Source organism: Caretta caretta, chromosome 3 (genome assembly GCF_965140235.1).
Source record: "Caretta caretta isolate rCarCar2 chromosome 3, rCarCar1.hap1, whole genome shotgun sequence".
Lineage (NCBI taxonomy): Eukaryota > Metazoa > Chordata > Testudines > Cheloniidae > Caretta > Caretta caretta.
The window spans coordinates 90,252,105-90,274,977 of NC_134208.1; the positions used below are offsets into that span (position 1 = coordinate 90,252,105).

General features: G+C 42.3%; 1 protein-coding gene across 1 annotated transcript in view; it reads right to left on the minus strand.

The window, feature by feature from the left end:
• The window catches only part of TRAPPC3L (trafficking protein particle complex subunit 3L), a 51,616-nt gene extending 46,420 nt beyond the window's left edge, over positions 1-5,196 (minus strand). Inside the window, exons 1-3 of the mRNA XM_048844726.2 lie at positions 4,859-5,196; positions 2,928-2,975; positions 548-645 (exon numbers count right to left, since the gene is read on the minus strand). Coding sequence (XP_048700683.1) covers positions 548-645; positions 2,928-2,975; positions 4,859-4,900 — 188 coding nt within the window. The 5' untranslated portion in view covers positions 4,901-5,196. The remainder of the gene's footprint in view (positions 1-547; positions 646-2,927; positions 2,976-4,858) is intronic.
• Between the last annotated feature and the right edge of the window lie 17,677 nt (positions 5,197-22,873).

The window sequence follows — 22,873 nt, forward strand, 5'->3', positions numbered from 1 at the left end:
GTTTTCCGAATAGATGAGCTTAACTCTTAGAATCAGGTTTTGTTGATAACTAATTCAAAAATTGCTTCTGGCAAATTTTCTACAATATTATTATGTATTGTTTTCTATGATGGTAATCCCTAGGAGCCCCAGTCATGGACCAGAACCCCATTGTTGCTAGGTGTTGTACAAACACAGAACAAAAAGACCTGCCCCCAAAGAGCTTATTTGTTTAAAATTCATTGCCATGGTGAACATTCCTGCCATTCCACTTATCTTCTAGAATGTCCATGGAAAACAATCATCAAAGGGGGTCTGTACCGGGCTGATGGGTTCTAGGAGCTTGCACAGGACACGGGGCTCTTCTCTTGAACCACCTTGTGATAAAGTTTATTGTAAGTGCCTTTGTGTCAAGGACTCTGTCTTCGTTTGTACTTTGCATGGTCCCAAATACAATTCTGTTATTCAACAAATAATAGACAATAAGAGGATGGAAGAAAATATACAGGTAGGTGGACATCACTAATGCTAAACTGGATGTGTAATGCAGAATAAACTTGTTACTTACATTCTGTCTAGATACTTGTTCACATCTTCATCCTTTTCGTAGTCCTTACACAGCTGGGCTACCAAAGCTCCATAAGTAAGCACAAAGAGTTCTCTGCTCTGTCAAACAAAGGGGAAAATGAGCGTGGATATGGTTTGAGAATGAAAAAACTAGGATCAAACTCTTATTGCTCCTCCTAACTTCATACAGTGTCTTGGAATAAAAAGCCCAACATTTATTTTTATAGGAACCTTCTGTCTATGGACACACAGCCAGTGATATCCAGGGTGTGGATTCAGTATACCTTACTTTATTATCACCCCTCACTTAGGCCCCAGTATTGCAAAGGGGTCTGTGCAGACACCCCTTACACATGCATGGAGTACCATTTGCAAGACTGTGGTATTTCTAATCTCATTCTTTTTTATGACTGTAGCATCACGTTTGAATTTTGGAAGGAAGAAGAGTTATAATGCAAAAAAGTAAATCCAAGACTAATGGCATTCAGGATTATTGAAGCAATACAGTATTAGGTCTTTTACAAGAGTAGCAGCAACCTGGATGGTGAAATTCAATTGCAATAAAAAAGGCACAATGGTTCTGAGTCTTGTCATTTACATCTGCGCACAGTGAATGCAAAATAGATACAGAAAGTGGTCAGTTCAGAACAGTAGCACTTTGCACCCACTTTGCACTTGTTCTGCACAGGTGTAAATGACAAGAAGAAGCGGATGAGAATCAGTCCCAGAGTCTTCTCCTTCTCTTTCAGATATCTAATAAGAGGCCAATATTTTAAATTCTTTTCATCAGTAGCTCTTATTCCATTCTTAGTGCTATTGCACCTCCAGATTCCTGAACTGAAGAGTTTTATTCTGACGCTGTTTCTGTCACACATATAAATATATCTAATACTTTCCACTTTTAAGCCAGAAGTCTGTCCTGCTGCTAAGACTACCTGCTTCTAAAATCCTTATGTCAAATCAACAAAGTAGGAAGGCAAAAGAATGAACTGGCCAGGAAGAGATGGTATATTCAAGGGGATCTGGTTGTTCCCAGATGATTTATGTATATTAGGAAAAGTGGACCTTGACCTACTAAATTGAGGTAGAAGGAGTTACCCTGCATCTGCACTAGGGAAAAGGCTGAGGTTAGTTACAACATGCTAGCTAACCTTGACCACTTTTCCAGTGTAGACAAACTCAGAGACACCAACACCCAGTTTCCATGGAGCCATGCAGTTCGCTATAGAATGTTCAGAATTCTACAAAGCACTGGGTTCTGTGCTTGCTGGTTTACACCAACACACCAGGGGCCTTCCATGACTGTGAGACGTCCCTATTAATACCATACCTGGGCTCTTAGGAAGAGAGCAGGATTGCTCAGACATATACCCGAACAATACGCCGTGTAAAGTCAAGTATAAGGGCTCCTGCCACCTTGTACATCTAAGTGTACATATTACAAGAGAAAATTAAGGGTTAGGCCCGGTCTACATTTGAAAGTTATACCCGTATAACAAATTTGGCTAGGGGTGTGCTTTTTTTTACCAAAATAGTTATACTCCTAGTATGGATGCAGTTATATCAGTATAAAGCTGCCTTTACCAGTATAATTTATTCCCTTACCAGTATGGGAATAACTATACTGATATAAGTACATTTATACTGATATAACTGCGTCCACAGTAAGGGGATGCCCCCCTTTTAACTATACTAGTGCTGTTAAAGTGGTACAACTTTTGTGTGTAGGCAAGGGATTGGATTGTGCTCTTAGGCACAGTCCTGAGTACAGGTTGGTGAGTAAATGGCACCAACCTGTGAGTAGCCCCAGAAGACCAAGTGTCTCAGAGACTTTGGGACACAATTCCTCCTTTGCTCTGGGTTGGGGGAGGGGGTGCAATTTACTTCCATCCTTGAAAGGGTGCCATTTATTTTCCCCCTTCTGACTGGCTCTCTGCTCTAGTCAGTGAATAGAGGCAGTGTGGAGCTGAGCTCTTCCCAGCCACTTGCTCATAGAGGGGAGTATCCAGAGAGCAGGGATGAGTGCATCACAACTGATCCAGACCCCGAATTGGGGTAGGCCTTCTTCAATTGAGGGTCTTACTCAACCCTGCTCAACTGAGTAAAACAGGAGCACAATTGAGCCCTTTATGACAAGAATGAAATTCCACCTGCTGGATTGTTCCTTCATTAGTAGAGGACTTTGTGAAATATGTCAAATGTAATGTTTTGTTGGGACTTTTAGAAAAAGCAGAACAATTCTGTCCTGGAGGAAAAGTTCTGATGACTTTTTTTAATGAAAATGATATTTGTTTATATTTGAAACACCTTGCACTCCACGTGAATTGCTGAAAAATCCAAAGGAATGGTAGGAAATATAGTAATCTAGATTTGCTGCATACCATGTGATGTGCAGATGCAGAGGATGAGATGCTTGGTAAATGCCAATCCTACAAGATAAAAAGAAGTAAAGAAAAATTATAAGGGTTCACACAATTCTTTATGTGGCTGCTGAAAGAAAGAAAGAAGCAAAATGTGATGGACTGAAATATAAATGCAGTTCAAACTTTAAACAGAAATTTAAATCACATTGGCAGGAATAAGCCTCAGCTCTTAGCACAATGGGGTCCCAGACGAGGGTTCTTAGTTGCTACCACAATACAAATTATCTGAAGAATAGTAATTAAAACATCTCAGCTAGTACTTGGAGCCAAGGTGAAATAGTCTCTTTTTGTCCTACTCTGCTATTTAGGTTCCTTATATCTATGTCACATTTTTATTGTTGGTTAGTTCATTCTTTTCAAGAAAAAATATTAACCCTGGCTGGAGCTCTTTTAAGACAGACTTTGTCACTGGTTTGGAGACAGACAAATATTTGTGGTGCCTGAAAACAATAGATTTGGTGCATGAGCTGTTATCCAGACCTTTTCACAGGAGACTAGACTAGTACGGACAAATTCATTTTCACTGATGACCCAAGCCTTATTTTTCAAAATAGAAGGCTAGTGCCCTACACCATTGTGCCAACTAGAACCCATTGAGGGTAATTTTGAATAGAAGTTAAAAACTACATCATATATAAAATGGGTTGGTAGAATTGAAGACAATTCACCTTAAGTTCCTAACAGAAATAAGGAAACTTCCAATCTATACTTCTGGGCAAAGTTAATGAATGGGAAGATCCAAAAATGAACATCCTTGTACATGCACATTTGGCTGGCAGGCTCCTGAACAAAAAGTTAGAGCCAAGTGTTCTTAGGTTTCCAATAGTTGGCTATTTTACCCCTTAAAATCACAGTCAGAGAACTAGAGAATAATTGACAACCTTGGCTTTCTAGCCCTTTAATGGGACAGAATATTCTTCTTCTTTTTAATGCTCATGCAGTGTAAGAAATGCTTCGGGGATAGTTTCCCACGCCAAGTCTTTAAAGTGGACTTTGGAATATTAGGAGAATATTAACAGATACTGCATATGATCAAAATACTGAGCAAGCATAATAGTTGGAACAGCAAAAGGCATCCTTTTGTCTGTGGTATCCCCTACTAGATGTAATACTGTATTGTGCAATCAATAGTTCCTCATTATGGGACAAATCCAGATCAGTATGAGTTTTAACATTGTTTTCAATGGGAGCAGATTTTGGCCTTAAGGACCAGCTTCTACCCTGTGAAGTGCAGGTGCACTATTTCCTGTCCCTCTCATGCAAGCAGGAATGTAGGATCGCTCCCGAGCACTAGGAGAGGGGACTGGCCTCAGTGCTGGCCAAGCACCACACAGCAACAAGAGGGTGTGGTCCTCCAGCAAGGAGGCATATTTAGTTCTCCAGCTGGGCAGCTCATATGCGGCAGTCCTGCCTAAACCATCTGTCCCTGCAACTGAAGAATGGTTCATGCTAAGTGCAGAGTTCAGCCATCTGGATTCATCATGTTCCGGACTAGAGCTGGCTGAAAAACATTTCATATCACAGTCACAGTCAGGAGAAATTAGAATGTTTCAAAAGCAAATGTTAATGTCAATTGTTTCACAAATACTTTTCATTCCAAGATCTGATTTTGTAAGAAACTCAAACAAAAAAACATTCTCTTTTAAGTCACAGCATTGTCTGCTCACAAGAGGGTTAATATTTTCATTGAAGCCATAAATGTCTTCAGTGCAGCCATTCTAAAATTGACAGATTCATCCCTCGGTACATAGACCTACTAAAATTTGGTTCACATTTCTACTTTCTAGCTAGTCCACCATCATGACTGTACAAAACAATACACTTCAATAAAACAATAGCTAGCTATAAGTCCATGTGAAGTAATATTTATATATTTAAATAAGCCTTACTATTTTGTGATTATCTTGTCTTCTGTTCGTTGGCCGTGACATGTTGCTTGAATAATGATGAACTGTATGATCATTGGTTTATATCTTTTTTCCTTTAAGAAGCATTTTCCCCTCCAGTAACTGTATTTCTTTCTTCACCCTACCTAAAGTTTTCTCCTCTCTTTGCGTTAGATCTGCTTGCTGCACTCTGTGCTGTTGCTGATGCTCCTCCTATTTACTACAAGCATTAAACCTTTTAGGAGAAATTTGATTGGCAACAGATCTGCTTCCGAGCACAACCACATAAATAGCTGCTCCATCCCTAGGAATGAATTGCAATCCAAATACACAACAGCAGGATCTCACTGTGTGAAATCAGGCCAGGCAACACCAAATGATTCTAAATTCTTATGCTCTGAGGGATAACAAAGGTGGTCTATTGTTCATGCCAGTTTTTGCTGTGGAAAGCCAAACAAAAGCTTCCACAGTGGAAAATAAAAACCCAAATACAAGACACTGTAACATAAAGTAATTGGTCTTTAGATTCTTTTCAAAGATAAAATCAAGGAGCTATATTCAACTGCAGCCTCTATCAGCTTCTGCTGGGCTACCATTGACAGGGCCTGGTAGTTAGAAAGACTGCCTAGAGGGTAGATGCAGGTGCTCCCAAAGCACCTCTCCTATAGCTTACAGCAGTGGTGCCCAACCTTATTACACAGGAGGGCCATATAAACCTAAGCACAACCTTGTGTGGGCCAAACATATTTTACATATTTTAATAAGATTTAAAATAGGGCTGTCAATTAATCACAGTTAACTCATGCGATTAACACAAATGAACTAGATTAAAAAAATAGTCATGATTCATCGCAGTTTTTAATTGCACTGTTAAACAATAATAGAATCCCAATTGAAATTTATTATAAATATTTGTGGCTGTTTTTCTCCATGTTCAAATATATTGATTTCAATGACAACACAGAAAACAAAGCATACACTACTCATTTTATATTATTATTTTTATTACAAATATTTGCATGGTAAAAAAGATAAACAAAAGAAACAGAATTTTTGAATTCACCTCATACAAGTATTGTAGTGCAATCTCTTTATCGTGAAAGTGAAACTTACAATGTAGAATTATATTTTGTTACATAACTGCATTCAAAAACAAAACAATGTAAAACTTCAGAGCCTACAAGTCCACTCAGTCCTACTTCTTGCTCAGCCAGTCACTAAGAAAAACAAGTTCATTTACATTGACAAGAGATAATGCTGCTCACTTCTTATTTACAATGTCACCTGAAAGTGAGAACAGGCATTCACATGGCACTGTTGTGGCAAAGTATTTATGTGCCAGATTTAAGTATTTATGTGCGAAACATTCGTATTCCTCTTCATGCTTCAAGCACCATTCCAGAGGAACCCTGGGGAAAGCACTTCTGTAAACAATATCCCCCCTTGCAGCAGGGCATTTCCCTATCATCTGGGCAGCAGGTGCCCCTTGCCTGGCATAGAGGGGCATGCAATTTGCATCCTCCTGCAGCAGAAGAGATGAATTTAGTCCACTTTGTGAACTTAGTTTAGGCTCAAATTTAGGTCAAGGCCAAACATAAATTTAGAAATATGCAGGGTGGTTATAATCCTTAATGGGCCAGATTCTGCTACCTGGACTTATGGTGAGTAGTATCTAGCTGTACGAATAGTCCCATTGACTCCAGTCAGGTAAGGGTGGAGGTATCTAAACTACTATGACTGAAAATGTTTTCACAAATTCATTTTCTAAAATATTCAATCCAGTGTTAAGAGGCAAGTAAACATTCCCCTGCAGGTTGGAAATGTGCGGGAAAGTTCATTAAAAAAACAACAAATAATTCAAAGTAAAGTAGGGGTAAAATTTTCAAAATGTCTAAGTTCCATCTTAAAAACAGATCTAGGGCAGGATTTTTAAAAGAATTTGGGCACCTAAAGATCCAGATAGGCATCTAATGGGTGCTTAGTAGCCTACCTCCCATGCAGAGAAACACATAGAGATACATTTAAAAATACATTACAAATATATTATTATTTTAACAGTGCACTTTTATTTGATGTACATATCATTGTCTTTAATTCCTGTTAACTGCTGTAATAAAGTAAGCTTGTAAGCAGTGACAAAGCAAAGAACTAATAGACTATCTACTTTAAACCTGCACTATTTGTGTCTCTCAACATTAGCTTTTTCCCCAGTTCAGACGATATAGGGATAAATGACCTGAACGTACTTGGTTCATCTGGCAGGCTTCAGTGCACAAAGCCTTGATACAGCAGAGTGTTTAAGTACATGTTTAAAGTTGAACAGGTAAATAATCCTGCTGAAGACAGCAGGACTGTTCATGTACTTAAAGTTAAGCACATGCTTAGGTGCTTGACTGGATTGGGGTCTAAATAAGTAAAAATGTTCCATTTGATTAGAAATCAGTAAAGTTAACAATGAGTTAAAAGATCCACATTAATTTTATCATTACCCATTCATTTCTAGTTGTCTCTTTTATGCAACAGTTTAGTTGAATACACTGGGTAGACAGCATTCAACAAAACCAATATCTACAATGTTTAGCCACAAAGCAGAATGTGAACATCAGGTTATTTCATAAATTGCAAGAGGCATTTCCCTTCTATTGTTCAGAACTATTTTTAGAAGGGGGTGGGAGGATTTCCACTGGGGAAAAATATCCTCTTATATGATTGTTACACTTAATAAAATCTGCTGCACATATACCTGATACAAAAATCTGCATTTAATCTATCAAATGTATTTAAGTTACAAAACTCATCATTTTATGATCTGTTAAGTCTCTGTTATAACACAATACATCTGAAATGTTATTAATATTGAACTATGTTGTAAAACTGTAATGATGGTAATATGTATGAATCAATCCTCTGTTGTTGGAAATAAAGGAGATACAGCTCTTTACTCCTCTGCACGGTGGTTCTGGGTTGGCTTGACTGATTCAAGGGATACTTGGGCTGCTAAGCCAGGGATTGTGAAGAGGAAAAGGGGGAAATTACTTAGTTCCCACTTCTGCAAACACTTTGGCACTGGTTTCAGAGAGCTACTTCAGCCTCAGATGTGCTATTCGATTTGTATTCATTATTGGATCTGGACCTAAAGTAAAATTACAGCTAAAGATTTCTGACAGTGGACGCTTTGTTTTAACGCACACAGTTTTTTTAAAAAAAGCCTGTGAATTACTGGAGGGAGGGGATGGAAATAATTTACTTACAAGAAGCATTTAAGATTATGTCCCAAGCCAACAAAAATAGGAATGTGCAGAGATAAGGGGGAACCGTGAAAGCAGACTTTTAAATCCTGCTATGCAAAATGGGAGTAACCTTAACAGCTTGCATATTGCACAAAATCATGGCCCAGTGTTGGAAAGCATAGGCGATAGTAAGTCTCTGCCATCTTTAACTGTGCACTCCCATGGTTTTGTGGGGCTTTGTCACAATGGCCCTAGAATTATGTAAATGAAAGTGTCAAAGGCGAATGTGATGGCTCAGATAATACACTAGATAACCATCCATTCAGTAAGTTATAAAGGCAGGCATTAAAACTGTTCATAAAACTGCTTGTTTTTCAGTAGTAGAATCCCACCCCAACTACTGAAAGGAACTGTTTCCCAGTTGTGCCTCCTTATCTTTGGGCACAAGTTCAAAACTTCTCTCCCACCACAAACCTCAGAAAGAAAATGAACTGTATTTTATTTTAAAAGCTAGTCCTAAAAATTATCCTAAATATAATAGATCCTGCAACTGAATCAGCACAAGATACGCAGGAGCATCATGTGAATGGATCCTATTGCCGATATCCAGTTATACATAAAAGGATGAATGACTTCAATCTACATTGTTTATTTTGCAATTGTGCAGGAGAAAAATATACACCGGAGTGCATAACACATGGCAGAAATCTTTGTTTTGTTGGAAAAATCTGTTGTATGAAATTGAAAAATACGTTATGCAGTAGTTCACTGTGTCTATGAAAGCTCTCCAGACATTACATGAAATACAATAGCTAAGACATTATGCAAACAGGTTGGGAACTAAATGACTCAAGTGATTGGTAATAGGATAATGATACCTTTCACTTCTAGGTTACTGGTTTGTATTCATCCTCCGTTGTTAGAGGTTTGTCTGATTTGTGAGGTAGATTCAAGCCAGTCCTTAGGGACCAGGTGTTTGCATTATGAAAGCATCTCTATTAATGATCCTTAACTGGCACCTTGAGTTCAGTTCCGGTAGAGAGGTGAAGGTTGGCATGGAGAACATACAAATTCTTAGGTGTGGTCTCTCCAGAACAGGGTTGAAGCAATTTGGCAAGACAGTATGAGAAAGCTGGCACTGCCGAGTGTCTATACTGTAGTGGTCTGTGGATAAACAGAGGATTTCAGTCATCAGCCACCCGGACTGCTAGTCCAACACTCTTCATGAGCACTAAACTATGTCCAAACCTTCCCCCCCCCAACTTTTCCCCCCCACCCCAAAAGTCTGCTGAAGCTCAAAAAATGGTTGAGTCATGCATCACACCATCCACCCACACCAATGATACTGTAATAGATTGTCCAGTTAGGGAATGCTGCTCATTACAAAGCCGAGAAGAGCAATGTCTAAAAGACTTTGGGGGATCTGGGCCTAAGAAACTTGCCCAAGATCACACAGGAAGTTGTGGTAGAGCACAGACTTTAACATGGATCTCCCAAATCCTAGGGTAGCGCTCTGGACTATCCTTCCTCTCCCTTGCCACTCTAGCAGCTCACAGAAGCAATGATGCTCAGTACCTCCACTACACACCAGAGAGTAGGGACATCAGATGAGTTTGTTAGTGATTTTATGACCCAATATCCTCATATTGCCATAACTGATGTGTAAAAGGAAAATCCCTCCACCCCCTAACTAGGGAACAACTTTGAAGAATAGCAAGAAGGAAGCAAACTTTGAAGGAAGCAAAACGTTTTTACTTTTATAGGGAAATATGAATACCTGTTAAAACATCTATAATTGAAATGGTTTGCTTCAGAGCTGAGTTGTGCTTTGTAAGTCATTCCTGAATAAGATGATCCAGCAATATTATTTACGAAATAGCATGAAAGGAATGAAAAAACAAAATATCCACACAGCAACAATGCTGCAGTACAAAGTTGTCTTTTTGCATGTACAGATTGCCTAACTCAACAGTCTTGAGTTTCCTATTGATTGACCTCTTGTCAATTTTACATCAAATGTATTGTTTGAGTGAAAGAATGATGGCTTGGGAAAGCCTGCCTCACCTAAAAAAAAACAAAACAGAAAATTGTGTGTCCAAAGGGCGCTCAGATGAAATCAATGGAAGATTTTAAAGTGAACTGAAGCTTAATGGAAGATCGTCATAAAATAACAATGCAGAAGCCAGAGAGATTTGATCTTCCTAATCACAAAGGGGAGGAGGGAGGAACCCTGTAGAAATGTAATTTAGTGGTGCATGAATTGTCTTTCATGTATAAATAGGTGGAAAATTATGTGATATTGTTGGATCATATTAAAGAAGTTCTGTATTAAAATCACAAATGAGTTTGATTCCCCATAGTTTAAATTCCAGGGTATTACTAATTAAGAGGTCTCTTGGTTTTTGGTACTGTTTTTCTCCCTCTCTGTGTGAAACTTGCAAGCTGCTAATTGCGTTAGTACATTCTAAGACAGAGTCTGTTCTCAAAGCAATTCAGACAGAGAGAGACTCAAAGCAATACTCTGTAACAACAGAAACAGTACCCAGAGACTCCCCGCCCTTTTGTTGTATTAACAATTGTGATTAAAATAGAGATAGAGGATGGATGCTTGGTGTGGATAATAACTGAATGATCAGGGAGGTGCCAGCCTAAGAATCCAGTGTCCATCGGCTGAAGAAGGCGTCAAGTGGAAATAACCAGAGGACCCCCAGAGGGCAGACTGGAATCCACCCAACAAAGCCTCAAGAATGGGAGAATCAAAGAACAAGATAACATCTAGCAGCACGGAGCCGTCAGGAATGTGCCATCTGCTGATTGATTCAGCAACAGCATGATGAAGCAATTCCCATAAACTGGCATAGGAAGAAATTCCTATAAAAATGGACTCTAGAAAGTGAGAACTTTGGGGTCTGATTCTGCAAACCAACTTCCAGGAGAACTTGTGCATCTGACAAGGCTCTGCTCCCTCCTCATGTCCAGGTCACCTGGCCAGTGGCTTGGCATGAGCAACTCTAAGGCTGGTAACTATGATAACAACCTTGCAGAACCTGTGTGTGTGTGTGTGTATGAATGAATGTGTGAATAAATATGAGATTGAATGGAATGTTATAGCTATAACTAACTGCTTACTATGATTCTTTCTGTATCCACAATAAATGTGGTATTTTGTCTTTTCCCCTTTTATAAGATCCTGCTGTTTTTTTATTTTATTGGCATAACAATATTGGGAGAAAATAAAGCTTCAAAAGGTACTGGCAACAAGTTCTGCAGATGGCACTAAAGAAGTGTCTATGTTTGTGTGTTGATTAGCACTGAGCTGCATATACCACAAGCTGTGTATTTACCACAGAGAATAGTGCTAGCAGAATGCTCCCAAATGTTTCAGTGTATATTTCTGTACCACTGGTAATTTTAGCTAACGATTTTTCATTTCACTGGATCACAGTCCTAGAAAGGGCATTATTTTTAGGCCCTGACCTTACCACAAGTTATTCAGAGATCTGCCCATGCACAATGCATTGCAAGAACAGGGCCTTGTGTAGTAAACTCTCCAGGGCAGAACTTGTATCTTCATACATTTGTATAGTTGCTACTACAAAGGAGCTCTTATCCTGATTGTGGCCTCTGAACACTACAGTTATAATAAGAGCACTTTTCTGCATGTGTCATAGATTGTTTCCTACACTGTTTCTCTAAGTATACAATCTATGGCCCCAATACTGTAAAGACTTAAACATGTTTAAGTATATCAGGGTACGTCTACAGTATGAAATTATTTCAAAATTATTCCATTTGAATTTTCGGAAGCTATTTTATACATTTGGTCTTCTGTGTCCCCACTAAAGTGCGTGAATTCGGCGGATTGCATCCACAGTACCAAGACTAGCATCAAATGTCAGAGTGGTGCACTGTGGGTAGCTATGCCACAGTTCCCGCAGTCCCTGCCACCCATTGGCATTATGGGTTAAGCTCCCAGTGCATAATGGGGCAAAAACATTCTCACGGTTGTTTCTGGGTGTGTGTTGTCAGAAAGCTACGGCAGACAATCGTTTCGTGCCTTTTTGGGGTGCAGACGCCATACTGCTTTCAGCAGACGGTGCACCGCTGCTCTCCTGCTACTATGAATCCACCTCTCCAACTCAACTCTGCTCGGCCATCGTGAACCAAGCAGCACAGCTTCCACTGCCAACTCTGCTCTCCCGCTATTGCCGCGCTTCCGAGCTTCTCCATGTTGTCTGTCCTGGGCTCCCACCTCCGTGAAAGCCACAGAAGACAGCCATTTTCAGCCTTTGTTCGGCTACCGTGAACCAAACGGCACAGCTTCCGCTGCCACTCTGCTCTCCTACATTTCGCGCCCTTTTTCCAGGATTGCCTGTGCAGGCACCATAGCCATGGAGCCTGATCAGATCTCTGTTGTTAATACCTTGCACATTATCCAACAGCATGTGCAGCACCTGCAAAACCGGGCGAGGAAGCAACGACAACGCAGTTACGATACTGATGAGGACATGGACACAGACGGCACGGCATGCGGCCATTGGGAGATCATGGTGCTGTTGGGCCTGGCTCATGCTGTGGAACGCCGATTCTGGGCCCGGGAAACAAGCACAGACTGGTGGGACCGCATAGTGTTGCAGGTCTGGGATGATTCCCAGTGACTGAGAAACTTTTGTATGCGTAGGGCCACTTTCATGGAACTTTGTGACTTGCTATCTCCTGCCCTGAAGCACAAAGACACCAAAATGAGAGCAGCCTTCTCAGTTGAGAAGCGAGTGGCCACAGCCCTGTGGAAGCTTGAAATGCCAGACAGCTACCAGTCGGTCAGGAATCAGTTTGGAGTGGGGAAATCTACTGTGGGGGCTACTGTGCTGCAAGTAGCCAACACAATCATTGACCAGCTGCTATCAAGAGTAGTGACTTTGGGAGATGTGCAGACCATTGTGGATGGCTTTTATGTGCTGGGGTTCCCTAATTGCGGTGGAGCGATAGATGGAACACATATCCCTATCTTGGCCCCGGAACACCGGGGCAACCAGTACATAAACCGCAAGGGGTACTTTTCCATGGTGCTGCAAGCACTGGTGGATCACAAGGGACGTTTCACCAACATCAACGTGGGATGGCCGGGAAAGGTACATGACACTCACATCTTCAGGAACTCTGGTCTATTTGAACAGCTGCAGGAAGGAATTTACTTCCCAGACCAGAAAATTACTGTTAGGGATGTTGAAATGCCTATAGTTATCCTCAGGGACCCAGCCTACCCCTTAATGCCATGGCTCATGAAGCCGTACACAGGCACCCTGGACAGTAGTAAGGAGCTGTTCAACTACAGGCTGAGCAAGTGCAGAATGGTGGTGGAATGTGCATTTGGACATTTGAAAGGGCGCTGGCGCAGTTTACTGACTCAGTTAGATCTCAGCACAACCAATATTCCAATTGTAATTGCTGCTTGTTGTGTGCTCCACAATATCTGTGAAAGTAAGGGGGAAACATTTATGGCATGGTGGGAGATTGAGGCAACTCACCTGGAAGCCAGTTTCGCACAGCCAGACAACAGGGTGATTAGAAGAGCGCAGCAGGGCGTGCTGCACAACAGAGAAGCTTTGAAAGCCAGTTTCATGACTGGCCAGGGTACAGTGTGAGAGTTGTGTTTGTTTCTCTTAAAGTTAAAGTTACCTGCCCCCTATATATATATGAAAGGAAATAAAGTCACAATTGTTTAAAAACCGTTCTTTATTAGTTGTTGCACAAAACATTGAGAGAAATCAGAAGCTAGATGGGGGAGGGGGAGTATTGGGTTAGGGGGGTGGAGGAGGAGGGAAGGACAAGTCCAGAAACCAAATAAAAATTTAGGATATGCCAGCTTTCTGCTGCTTGTGCAATCCTCTGGGGTTGACTGTGTGGGTCCCAGTAGCCTCCCCCCTCACCCCGCCCGTGTTCTTGGGCATCTGGGTGAGGAGTCTATGGAACTTGGGGAGGAGGGAGGGCGGTTATTCAGGGTCTGCAGCGGCAGTCTGTGGTCTTGCTGCCTTTCCCACATTAGATTAACCATACAGTGGAGCATGTCAGTTTGCTCCCCCATGAGCTGACCAAAGCATCCTGCCTGCTCTCATCGCTCACGTCCCTCCTCTCTTCATATTCATGTAACACTTTAAGCGACTCCGCAATTGTTTGCCTCCACGCATTCAGCTGGGCCCTATCAGTGCAGGAGGACTGCATGAGCTGCATATATCACAAGCTGTGTATTTACCACAGAGATGGCAAACATGTCATCCCGAGTTCGTTTTTTCCGCCTTCTAATCTGGACCAGCCTCTGGGATGGAGTAGATGGGGCTGCATTGAAAGATTTGCACCTGCTGCAGGAGGAGGAAAAGGGAGGGTAGTATTTTAAAAGATACATTTTAGAGAACAAAGGGGACACCATTTCTCAGTGAAACAGGCAATTCATAGTACACAGCACATGTTCTTTCTGTACAAGGTCTCACTTTGCCTCTTATACTGAAGTGCCTACCACTTTGGTGTGAGTAAGCCATCACATGAGTCCGGGCAACAGAATTCAGTTTACAGGCAGCCTGTGGGCTCTCTGGGATGATCGCTTCACACAACACCCTCCCCCGCCACACCCACACACCGCGGGGCTCCGATGAGGCTCTGAGCAGGGATGAGCCCTTTAAACTAAATGCGAACAGCCCAGTGAGGCTGGGTTTCCCCCCACCCGCCATCGCATGGTTCCGATCAAGCTCTCACTCACCAGAAGTGCCTTCTCCAGGGTCATGGTCCGGAAGCATGCTTTGGGAGTAGCGGGAGGCTATTGGATCCAGCATTAAGAATAGTTCCTGGCTAGGGAGGAAAACAGATTCCCCACTTGCCACATGTGCACTGTCCTCCTCTTTCTCCTCCTCCTCTTCATCCTCCAAAAACTCATCCTCCTCGCTATGTGCTACTCCCCCCTCGCAGGTGTCCATGGACAATGGTGGGGTAGTGGTGGTGTCACCCCCCACAATTGCATGCAGCTCACGGTAGAAGCGGCATGTATGGGGTTGTGACCCAGAGCGCGCGTTCACCTCCCTGGCTTTTTGGTACGCTTGCCTGAACTCCTTGATTTTTGTACAACACTGTTCTGTGTCCCTGGAGTAGCCTCTTTCCGTCATGGCCCTGGAGACTTTAGCATACGTATTTGCGTTCCTTTTTTTGGAACGTAGTTCTGCCATAACAGATTTGTCTCCCCAACATGCAATGAGACCCAGTACCTCCCATTCAGACCATGCTGGAGCTCATCAACGAATCCAGGACTGCGTGGTCTCTTGAGATGGTGGACTCTGCATGGTCGCCTGTGATGGTGGACTCTGCATGGTCACCTGTGCTGGTGGACTGTGCTGATGGTCACCTGTGCTGATGGTGACCAAACAGGAAATTCAAAAGTTCCCGGGGCTTTTACTGCCTACCTGGCTAGCGCATTGGAGTTCAGAGTGTTGTCCAGAGTGGTCACAAGGGAGCATTCTGGGATAGTTCCCAGAGGCCAATATCGTCGAATTGCATCCACAGTACCTGAAACCCGGAACTGCGATCTCGATTTTAGCGATACTCCACTTGACGAGGTGGAATACAGATATCAGAGTAAAGAGCCCTTTAAATCGAAAAAACTGGTTTGGTTGTGTGGACGGAACCAGTTTTATTTCGAGGTAACTCGTCTAATTCTGAAATAACTGCGTACTGTAGACCAGGCCTTAGTGTCCCAACATACTTAAAGTTAAACATGTGTGTAAGTATTTGTAGGATCAGGGGCTATTCTTCCTGCCGAGGACCTGTAATGTAAAGAAGTAGTGTGGAATAGTGGATAAGACACTGGGTTGGGAGTCAGGAGAGCTGAATTATATTTACATCTATACCACTGAATCACTGTGGCTCTAGCCAAAACACTTGTTCTGTGTGTTGATAAACAGTCATGTATAGAAGATTATTGTTTAGCCATATTCTGCTCTGTATACAGGAGCCAGGAGTAGGGATTGTGCTAAAATATTAATCTAGGTGAGCATGACTTTGTGTGTGTGTGTTTTTTTTAATCTGTAAACAAACAAAAACAGGCATTTTGCAGACTCAAAGATTTGCATATAAGACGTAATCAGTGGGGGATATGTAGTTTGTTACCACTTGATAATTCTGTGTGAGAAACTTCTTCTGGCTTTTCCAAGAATTAATTAGCTGTAACGTAAATGTATCTGTGACTTACATGACTAATTTGGCAAATTTAAAAATAAACATAACTGCACCACATTATTAGTTTGGTACCTTAACTGTTCAAGGGAAAGTTGATTTGACTTCACTTTAGGGGAGAGACTGTCATGTTAAAAATATTTTTTTTTAAAACAAGTGTCCTGTTCTTACTGCAGTTATACAGATAACACCATCAAGTAATAAAACTTAACACTTTAAATGTGTAGGCTAGGATTTTCAATGGGAGTTGTGTACCTAACTTTCTTATGCTCCTTTTAAAAATCCCACCAATACGCTATATATTTTTCCATTTTCTATGTTTGGACAATAAAAACCAAGCTAGTCAGTTTTACTTTCATGGCTCTCATGCACCATAGTGGCAAAATGATGCAATGTTTAGGGTTAAAAATAAGCTGTATTTGGGTGTGAAAGATTTTTCATTAGATTTTTTTTTAATTTATGGAGATATCTCTACTCGATGTTATGTTTTATAAACTCTTGTGTTTAAAAACCCTAAATTAACATGATAGTGTCTCCCACAAGCACGCTCCCCTCCCCAAATGAAAGTCCAAATATTTGAAATTAGTGATTGCTTTTTAAAGACTGTTGATATTTTGGGATTTAAAATTTGTTTGTAATATCAAATATAATATATTTATTTATATAGTAGTCATTACAAATACTACTTAGCCTCTGAAGTCCATCTGCCAAAGTTTACAGAGGACTGTATTCCTGAGAGAATGGTACTGTTGCTAACAAAAAAGCAATTAGCTGGTTTGAGATGGCATGTTTTTTCTCTTCTTAAGTATATTTAGACTGGTGCAGAGTAAGGCACAGCTTTCAAAAGAACTTGTGACTATCAGAAATCAATAAGATGACATGGGGAGAATAAATATGTCTGTTGAAGGCTGAGTCACATCCAAAATCAATTCATACTTTACCTGTTTCACTTTAGAACTCAAACTGTCCATTTTTTATCTCTCCTAAATGCAGCTATTGGAAAAATTAGAGCTTGTGAAACAGATGGAGAAGAGTGTGCTTGTCATAATCACAGCAAACTGATTTATCTTAAAACCATTCTATATACAGTATTGCAGGTATTGACAGGGGTTATTTTCCCACATACAATTGCTAAAATTCTATTCACAGTCTAAGCCAGGTAATTCAGTATTAACTCTCTGTGTAAACTCTGACCTTGTCTTGGCCCATTCTACATTTGTAACTTATATGGTACATATGACCAAGTAATTCAAAGGTACTTGAGAGGTTGCTGTGGAAGTTTTTACTTGCATATTTGCCAATGCACCTTTAGCACAACTGCTATTTCACCCTGGAGCCAGCCTGCCTGCCAACTTGCTGGGTAGTCTTATGATTGGATCTCAGTTGTTAGCATTATAGAAATGAAGGACTGGAAGAAACCACAAGAGGTCATCAAGTCCAGCCCCTGCACCAGGGCAGGACCAAGTAAACTTAGACCATCCCTGACAGGTGTTTGTTTATCCTATTCTTAAAAACCTCCAATGATGGGGATTCAACAACTTCCCTTGGAAGCCTATTCCAGCGCTTAACTATTCTTATAGTTAGAAAGTTTTTCCTAATATCTAACTTAAACCTCCCTTGCTGCAGATTAGACCAATTACTTCTTGTCCTATTTTCAATTAACGTAGAGAACAATTGATCCCTGTTCTCTTTTTAACAACCCTTACCCTGCCTGAGGACTGTTATCAGCTCCCCCTTCATGTTTTTTCCCCCTCGAGACTAAATATGCCTGAGGGGTTTGTTTAAAATCTTTCCTCCTAAGCTCAGTTTTCTAAAATGTTGACCATCTCTAAGGAGGGTGCCATCCCTCCATGATCTGAATGTGGAGAATCCTCTCCCTTTTGGATCTCAGCCCTCCTGTATAGAGTGGTATTCAACTGACTTCATGGCATCATTTCTTTCCTGCCCTCCAACCCCTCATCCTTCCCTTGACCAGGATTGCATAGAACACCCTCTGTGTGCTCAAGGCTCCACACAGAGGAAGGCAGCTGGAGCAAGGGGATGAGGACAGGGTCAAGAAGGACACCCCTGATCCCCATGGCATCCAGTAAGAGGTGGGTCTGGGTCACTATGCCATCATAGAATCATAGAATATCAGGGTTGGAAGGGACCTCAGGAAGTCATCTAGTCCAACCCCCTGCTCAAAGCAGGACCGATCCCCAATTAAATCATCCCAGCCAGAGCTTTGTCAAGCCTGACCTTAAAAACTTCTAAGGAAGGCGATTCCACCACCTCCCTAGGTAACACATTCCAGTGTTTCACCACCCTCCTAGTGAAAAAGTTTTTCCTAATATCCAACCTAAACCGCCCCCACTGCAACTTGAGACCATTATCATAGAATCATAGAATATAAGGGTTGGAAGGGACCCCAGAAGGTCATCTAGTCCAACCCCCTGCTCGAAGCAGGACCAAATCCCAGTTAAATCTTCCCAGCCAGGGCTTTGTCAAGCCTGACCTTAAAAACCTCTAAGGAAGGAGATTCTACCACCTCCCTAGGTAACGCATTCCAGTGTTTCACCACCCTCTTAGTGAAAAAGTTTTTCCTAATATCCAATCTAAACCTCCCCCACTGCAACTTGAGACCATTACTCCTCGTTCTGTCATCTGCTACCATTGAGAACAGTCTAGAACCATCCTCTTTGGAACCCCCTTTCAGGTAGTTGAAAGCAGCTATCAAATCCCCCCTCATTCTTCTCTTCTGCAGGCTAAACAATCCCAGCTCCCTCAGCCTCTCCTCATAACTCATGTGTTCCAGACCCCTAATCATTTTTGTTGCCCTTCGCTGGACTCTCTCCAATTTATCCACATCCTTCTTGAAGTGTGGGGCCCAAAATTGGACACAGTACTCCAGATGAGGCCTCACCAATGTCGAATAGAGGGGAACAATCACGTCCCTCGATCTGCTCGCTATGCCCCTACTTATACATCCCAAAATGCCACTGGCCTTCTTGGCAACAAGGGCACACTGCTGACTCATATCCAGCTTCTCGTCCACTGTCACCCCTAGGTCCTTTTCCGCAGAACTGCTGCCTAGCCATTCGGCCCCTAGTCTGTAGCGGTGCATTGGGTTCTTCCGTCCTAAGTGCAGGACCCTGCACTTATCCTTATTGAACCTCATCAGATTTCTTTTGGCCCAATCCTCCAATTTGTCTAGGTCCTTCTGTATCCTATCCCTCCCCTCCAGCGTATCTACCACTCCTCCCAGTTTAGTATCATCCGCAAATTTGCTGAGAGTGCAATCCACACCATCCTCCAGATCATTTATGAAGATATTGAACAAAACCGGCCCCAGGACCGACCCTTGGGGCACTCCACTTGATACCGGCTGCCAACTAGACATGGAGCCATTGATAACTACCCGTTGAGCCCGACAATCTAGCCAGCTTTCTACCCACCTTATAGTGCATTCATCCAGCCCATACTTCCTTAACTTGCTGACAAGAATACTGTGGGAGACCGTGTCAAAAGCTTTGCTAAAGTCAAGAAACAATACATCCACTGCTTTCCCTTCATCCACAGAACCAGTAATCTCATCATAAAAGGCGATTAGATTAGTCAGGCATGACCTTCCCTTGGTGAATCCATGCTGGCTGTTCCTGATCACTTTCCTCTCATGCAAGTGCTTCAGGATTGATTCTTTGAGGACCTGCTCCATGATTTTTCCAGGGACTGAGGTGAGGCTGACTGGCCTGTAGTTCCCAGGATCCTCCTTCTTCCCTTTTTTAAAGATTGGCACTACATTAGCCTTTTTCCAGTCATCCGGAACTTCCCCCGTTCGCCACGAGTTTTCAAAGATAATGGCCAATGGCTCTGCAATCACAGCCGCCAATTCCTTCAGCACTCTCGGATGCAACTCGTCCGGCCCCATGGACTTGTGCACGTCCAGCTTTTCTAAATAGTCCCTAACCACCTCTATCTCCACAGAGGGCTGGCCATCTCTTCCCCATTTTGCGATGCCCAGCGCAGCAGTCTGGGAGCTGACCTTGTTAGTGAAAACAGAGGCAAAAAAAGCATTACTCCTTGTTCTATCATCTGCTACCACTGAGAACAGTCTAGATCCATCCTCTTTGGAACCCCCTTTCAGGTAGTTGAAAGCAGCTATCAAATCCCCCCTCACTCTTCTCTTCCATAGACTAAACATCCCCAGTTCCCTCAGCCTCTCCTCATGAGTCATGTGTTCCAGTCCCCTAATCATTTTTGTTGCCCTCCGCTGGACTTTTTCCAATTTTTCCACATCCTTCTTGTAGTGTGGGGCCCAAAACTGGACACAGTACTCCAGATGAGGCCTCACCAATGTCGAATAGAGGGGAACGATCACGTCCCTCGATCTGCTCGCTATGCCCCTACTTATACATCAACCCAGCAAGGAGAAAGGGACAGCCAAAGAACAGTAGCAAGAGAACAGTTAATTCTTTAATTAGCTCTGCTTTCGGGGTGCTACAAGGTGGTTCAAAGACACAAGGCACTTCTCCTACCCCACTGAAGAGTTGTAGTTGTACAGTCAATGGAAGCTGCTGCCATGCTATAAAATCCGTCTCCTCCCCAACAAACAGACAAACCCTGCCCAACCAGAACATTGGTTTGGACACCACCAGAACATACTATCTAGTATCATTCCTTATTTAGAAAAAGCTTGTCTTATTCAACTTGGTTATTCTATAAGTGAACCCCAACCTAGAGGACTCAGTTTGGTGGAATTAGATCTCTGTTAGAAACTAGGTTCTCTATTAGATCATAATCCACTCTTTTGTGGGGAGGATAGACTCCTTTTGAGCACTACCTGAGTTTGGACAGATGTAAAATGCACACTCCCTGCCTCAAAAGGATGTGAAAAGAGCATTTGAGTGCAGCTCGGTGTGTCTCTACTATTCAGTTCAGTCATGCTCATTATTGTGCTAGCAGAACTCCTTGGAATAATGTAGTATGCAATGGGTCCAGATCTACAAAGGTATAAATAGCTTTATGGGTCTGTGTCAAATTGTCTAGCATTTGTCCTTCTTCATTCCTCTCCCTCTAGGAACAATCTTTGTTTTAGTGAGACAAATAATCTTGTTCCATAGCTGAATGAAAAGTGTGTTCTTTCAGCTGCCACTAAATGAAAAAGACCCATTTCCTTAAATGTCTAATAACAGGACTCTTCCCCCTAACAACAATCCAAGTGAAAATTCTTACCACTTCATAGTCCTCCTCATAGAAACCAGTTATAATTGGAGAGCATGAACAGGTAGAGGTACTAATGGATTTCAACAGAGATGGAAAATGGAGTCCAATAACTATTTCATTAATTTTATAACACATGATAAGGTTCTGGATTAGCTTGAAATTGTTTCAATAACTAGGGCTGCCATTCTTCTTGCACTGCCTGACACTCTAGTGATGACACACATCTCAAAACTGACAGTATTTTCATTTAAAAGCTTTTTTTAAGAGCAGCTCTCTTCTTCATCACATTGCCTGTAAAGAGAAGGATCAAGGATGTGAGGTTTTTTGGTTTTGTTTTTGTAAATTTGACCCAGTTTGCAGCAAAATTATTGCCGCCAAATAGCGTTGCCAACTTGCTAATTGCACAAAAACAAACACCCTTGCCCTGCCCCACACATTCTCCGGGGCCCCACCCCACTCACTTCATCCCTCCTCCCTCCACCGTTCACTCTCCCCCACCCTCACTCACTTTCACTGGGCTGGGGAAGAGGGTTGGGGTGCAGGAGGGGATGAGGGCTCCGGCTGGGGTTGCATGCTCTGGAGGGGGGGGGGCGAGCAGAAATGATAGGCTCAAGGTGCAGGAAGGGCTCCAGGCTGGGGCAGGGAGTTGGGATGCAGAAGGGCGTGAGGGTTTCTGGCTGGGGGTGTGGGCTCTGGGGTGGGGCCAGGGATGAGGAGTTTTAGGGTGGGGGGGTAATGCAGTAATAGAGGAGAGGTTATTTATTCAAACCTGGAATATGTGATTGCAAAACCAAAACCATTGGCAGAATGAGTTTGAAAGTTCTACTACCTGTGACTGCTTTTACTTAATTGGGTTCCTTCTAAACCTCACTTCCCCCATGAGAGAAGCAAGTATTTATGTCAATTGAACAGGTGGCTAACCTGAGGCAAAGTGTATAAAGGTGACCTAAGTAAGTGGGTCAGTGCTGCTGCTTTTTATGATTTAGCCTGAAAGATTTTCTGTCCATGCACAATTTTATACAGCGTTGCAAAAAACGGACTCCGTGAGACTTCATTAGAATATGGGGGAAATGAAGATTTTTATTGAAAATTCAGCAATCCATCTTGGAATTTTGCAAGAAAGATTCCTTGCCTCTGCCAGCTCCTCTCATTGCACCGTCCCTGCGCTGACAGAGTAACTGCTCGCCCTATGAGCAGGCCAGTGAGACTGCAGTGCAGTACTCATCGCAGGCCGGGCCAAACCCCCAGGTTGGTCTCTGCAATCGCATAGCTTATGAGCCAGAATATCTGAATTTTGCAGCACCGACCACCCCAAACCCTGATCCTTCCCCTGCTGCAGATCTCGGCTAGCGCTGGGGCTGGAGGCCAA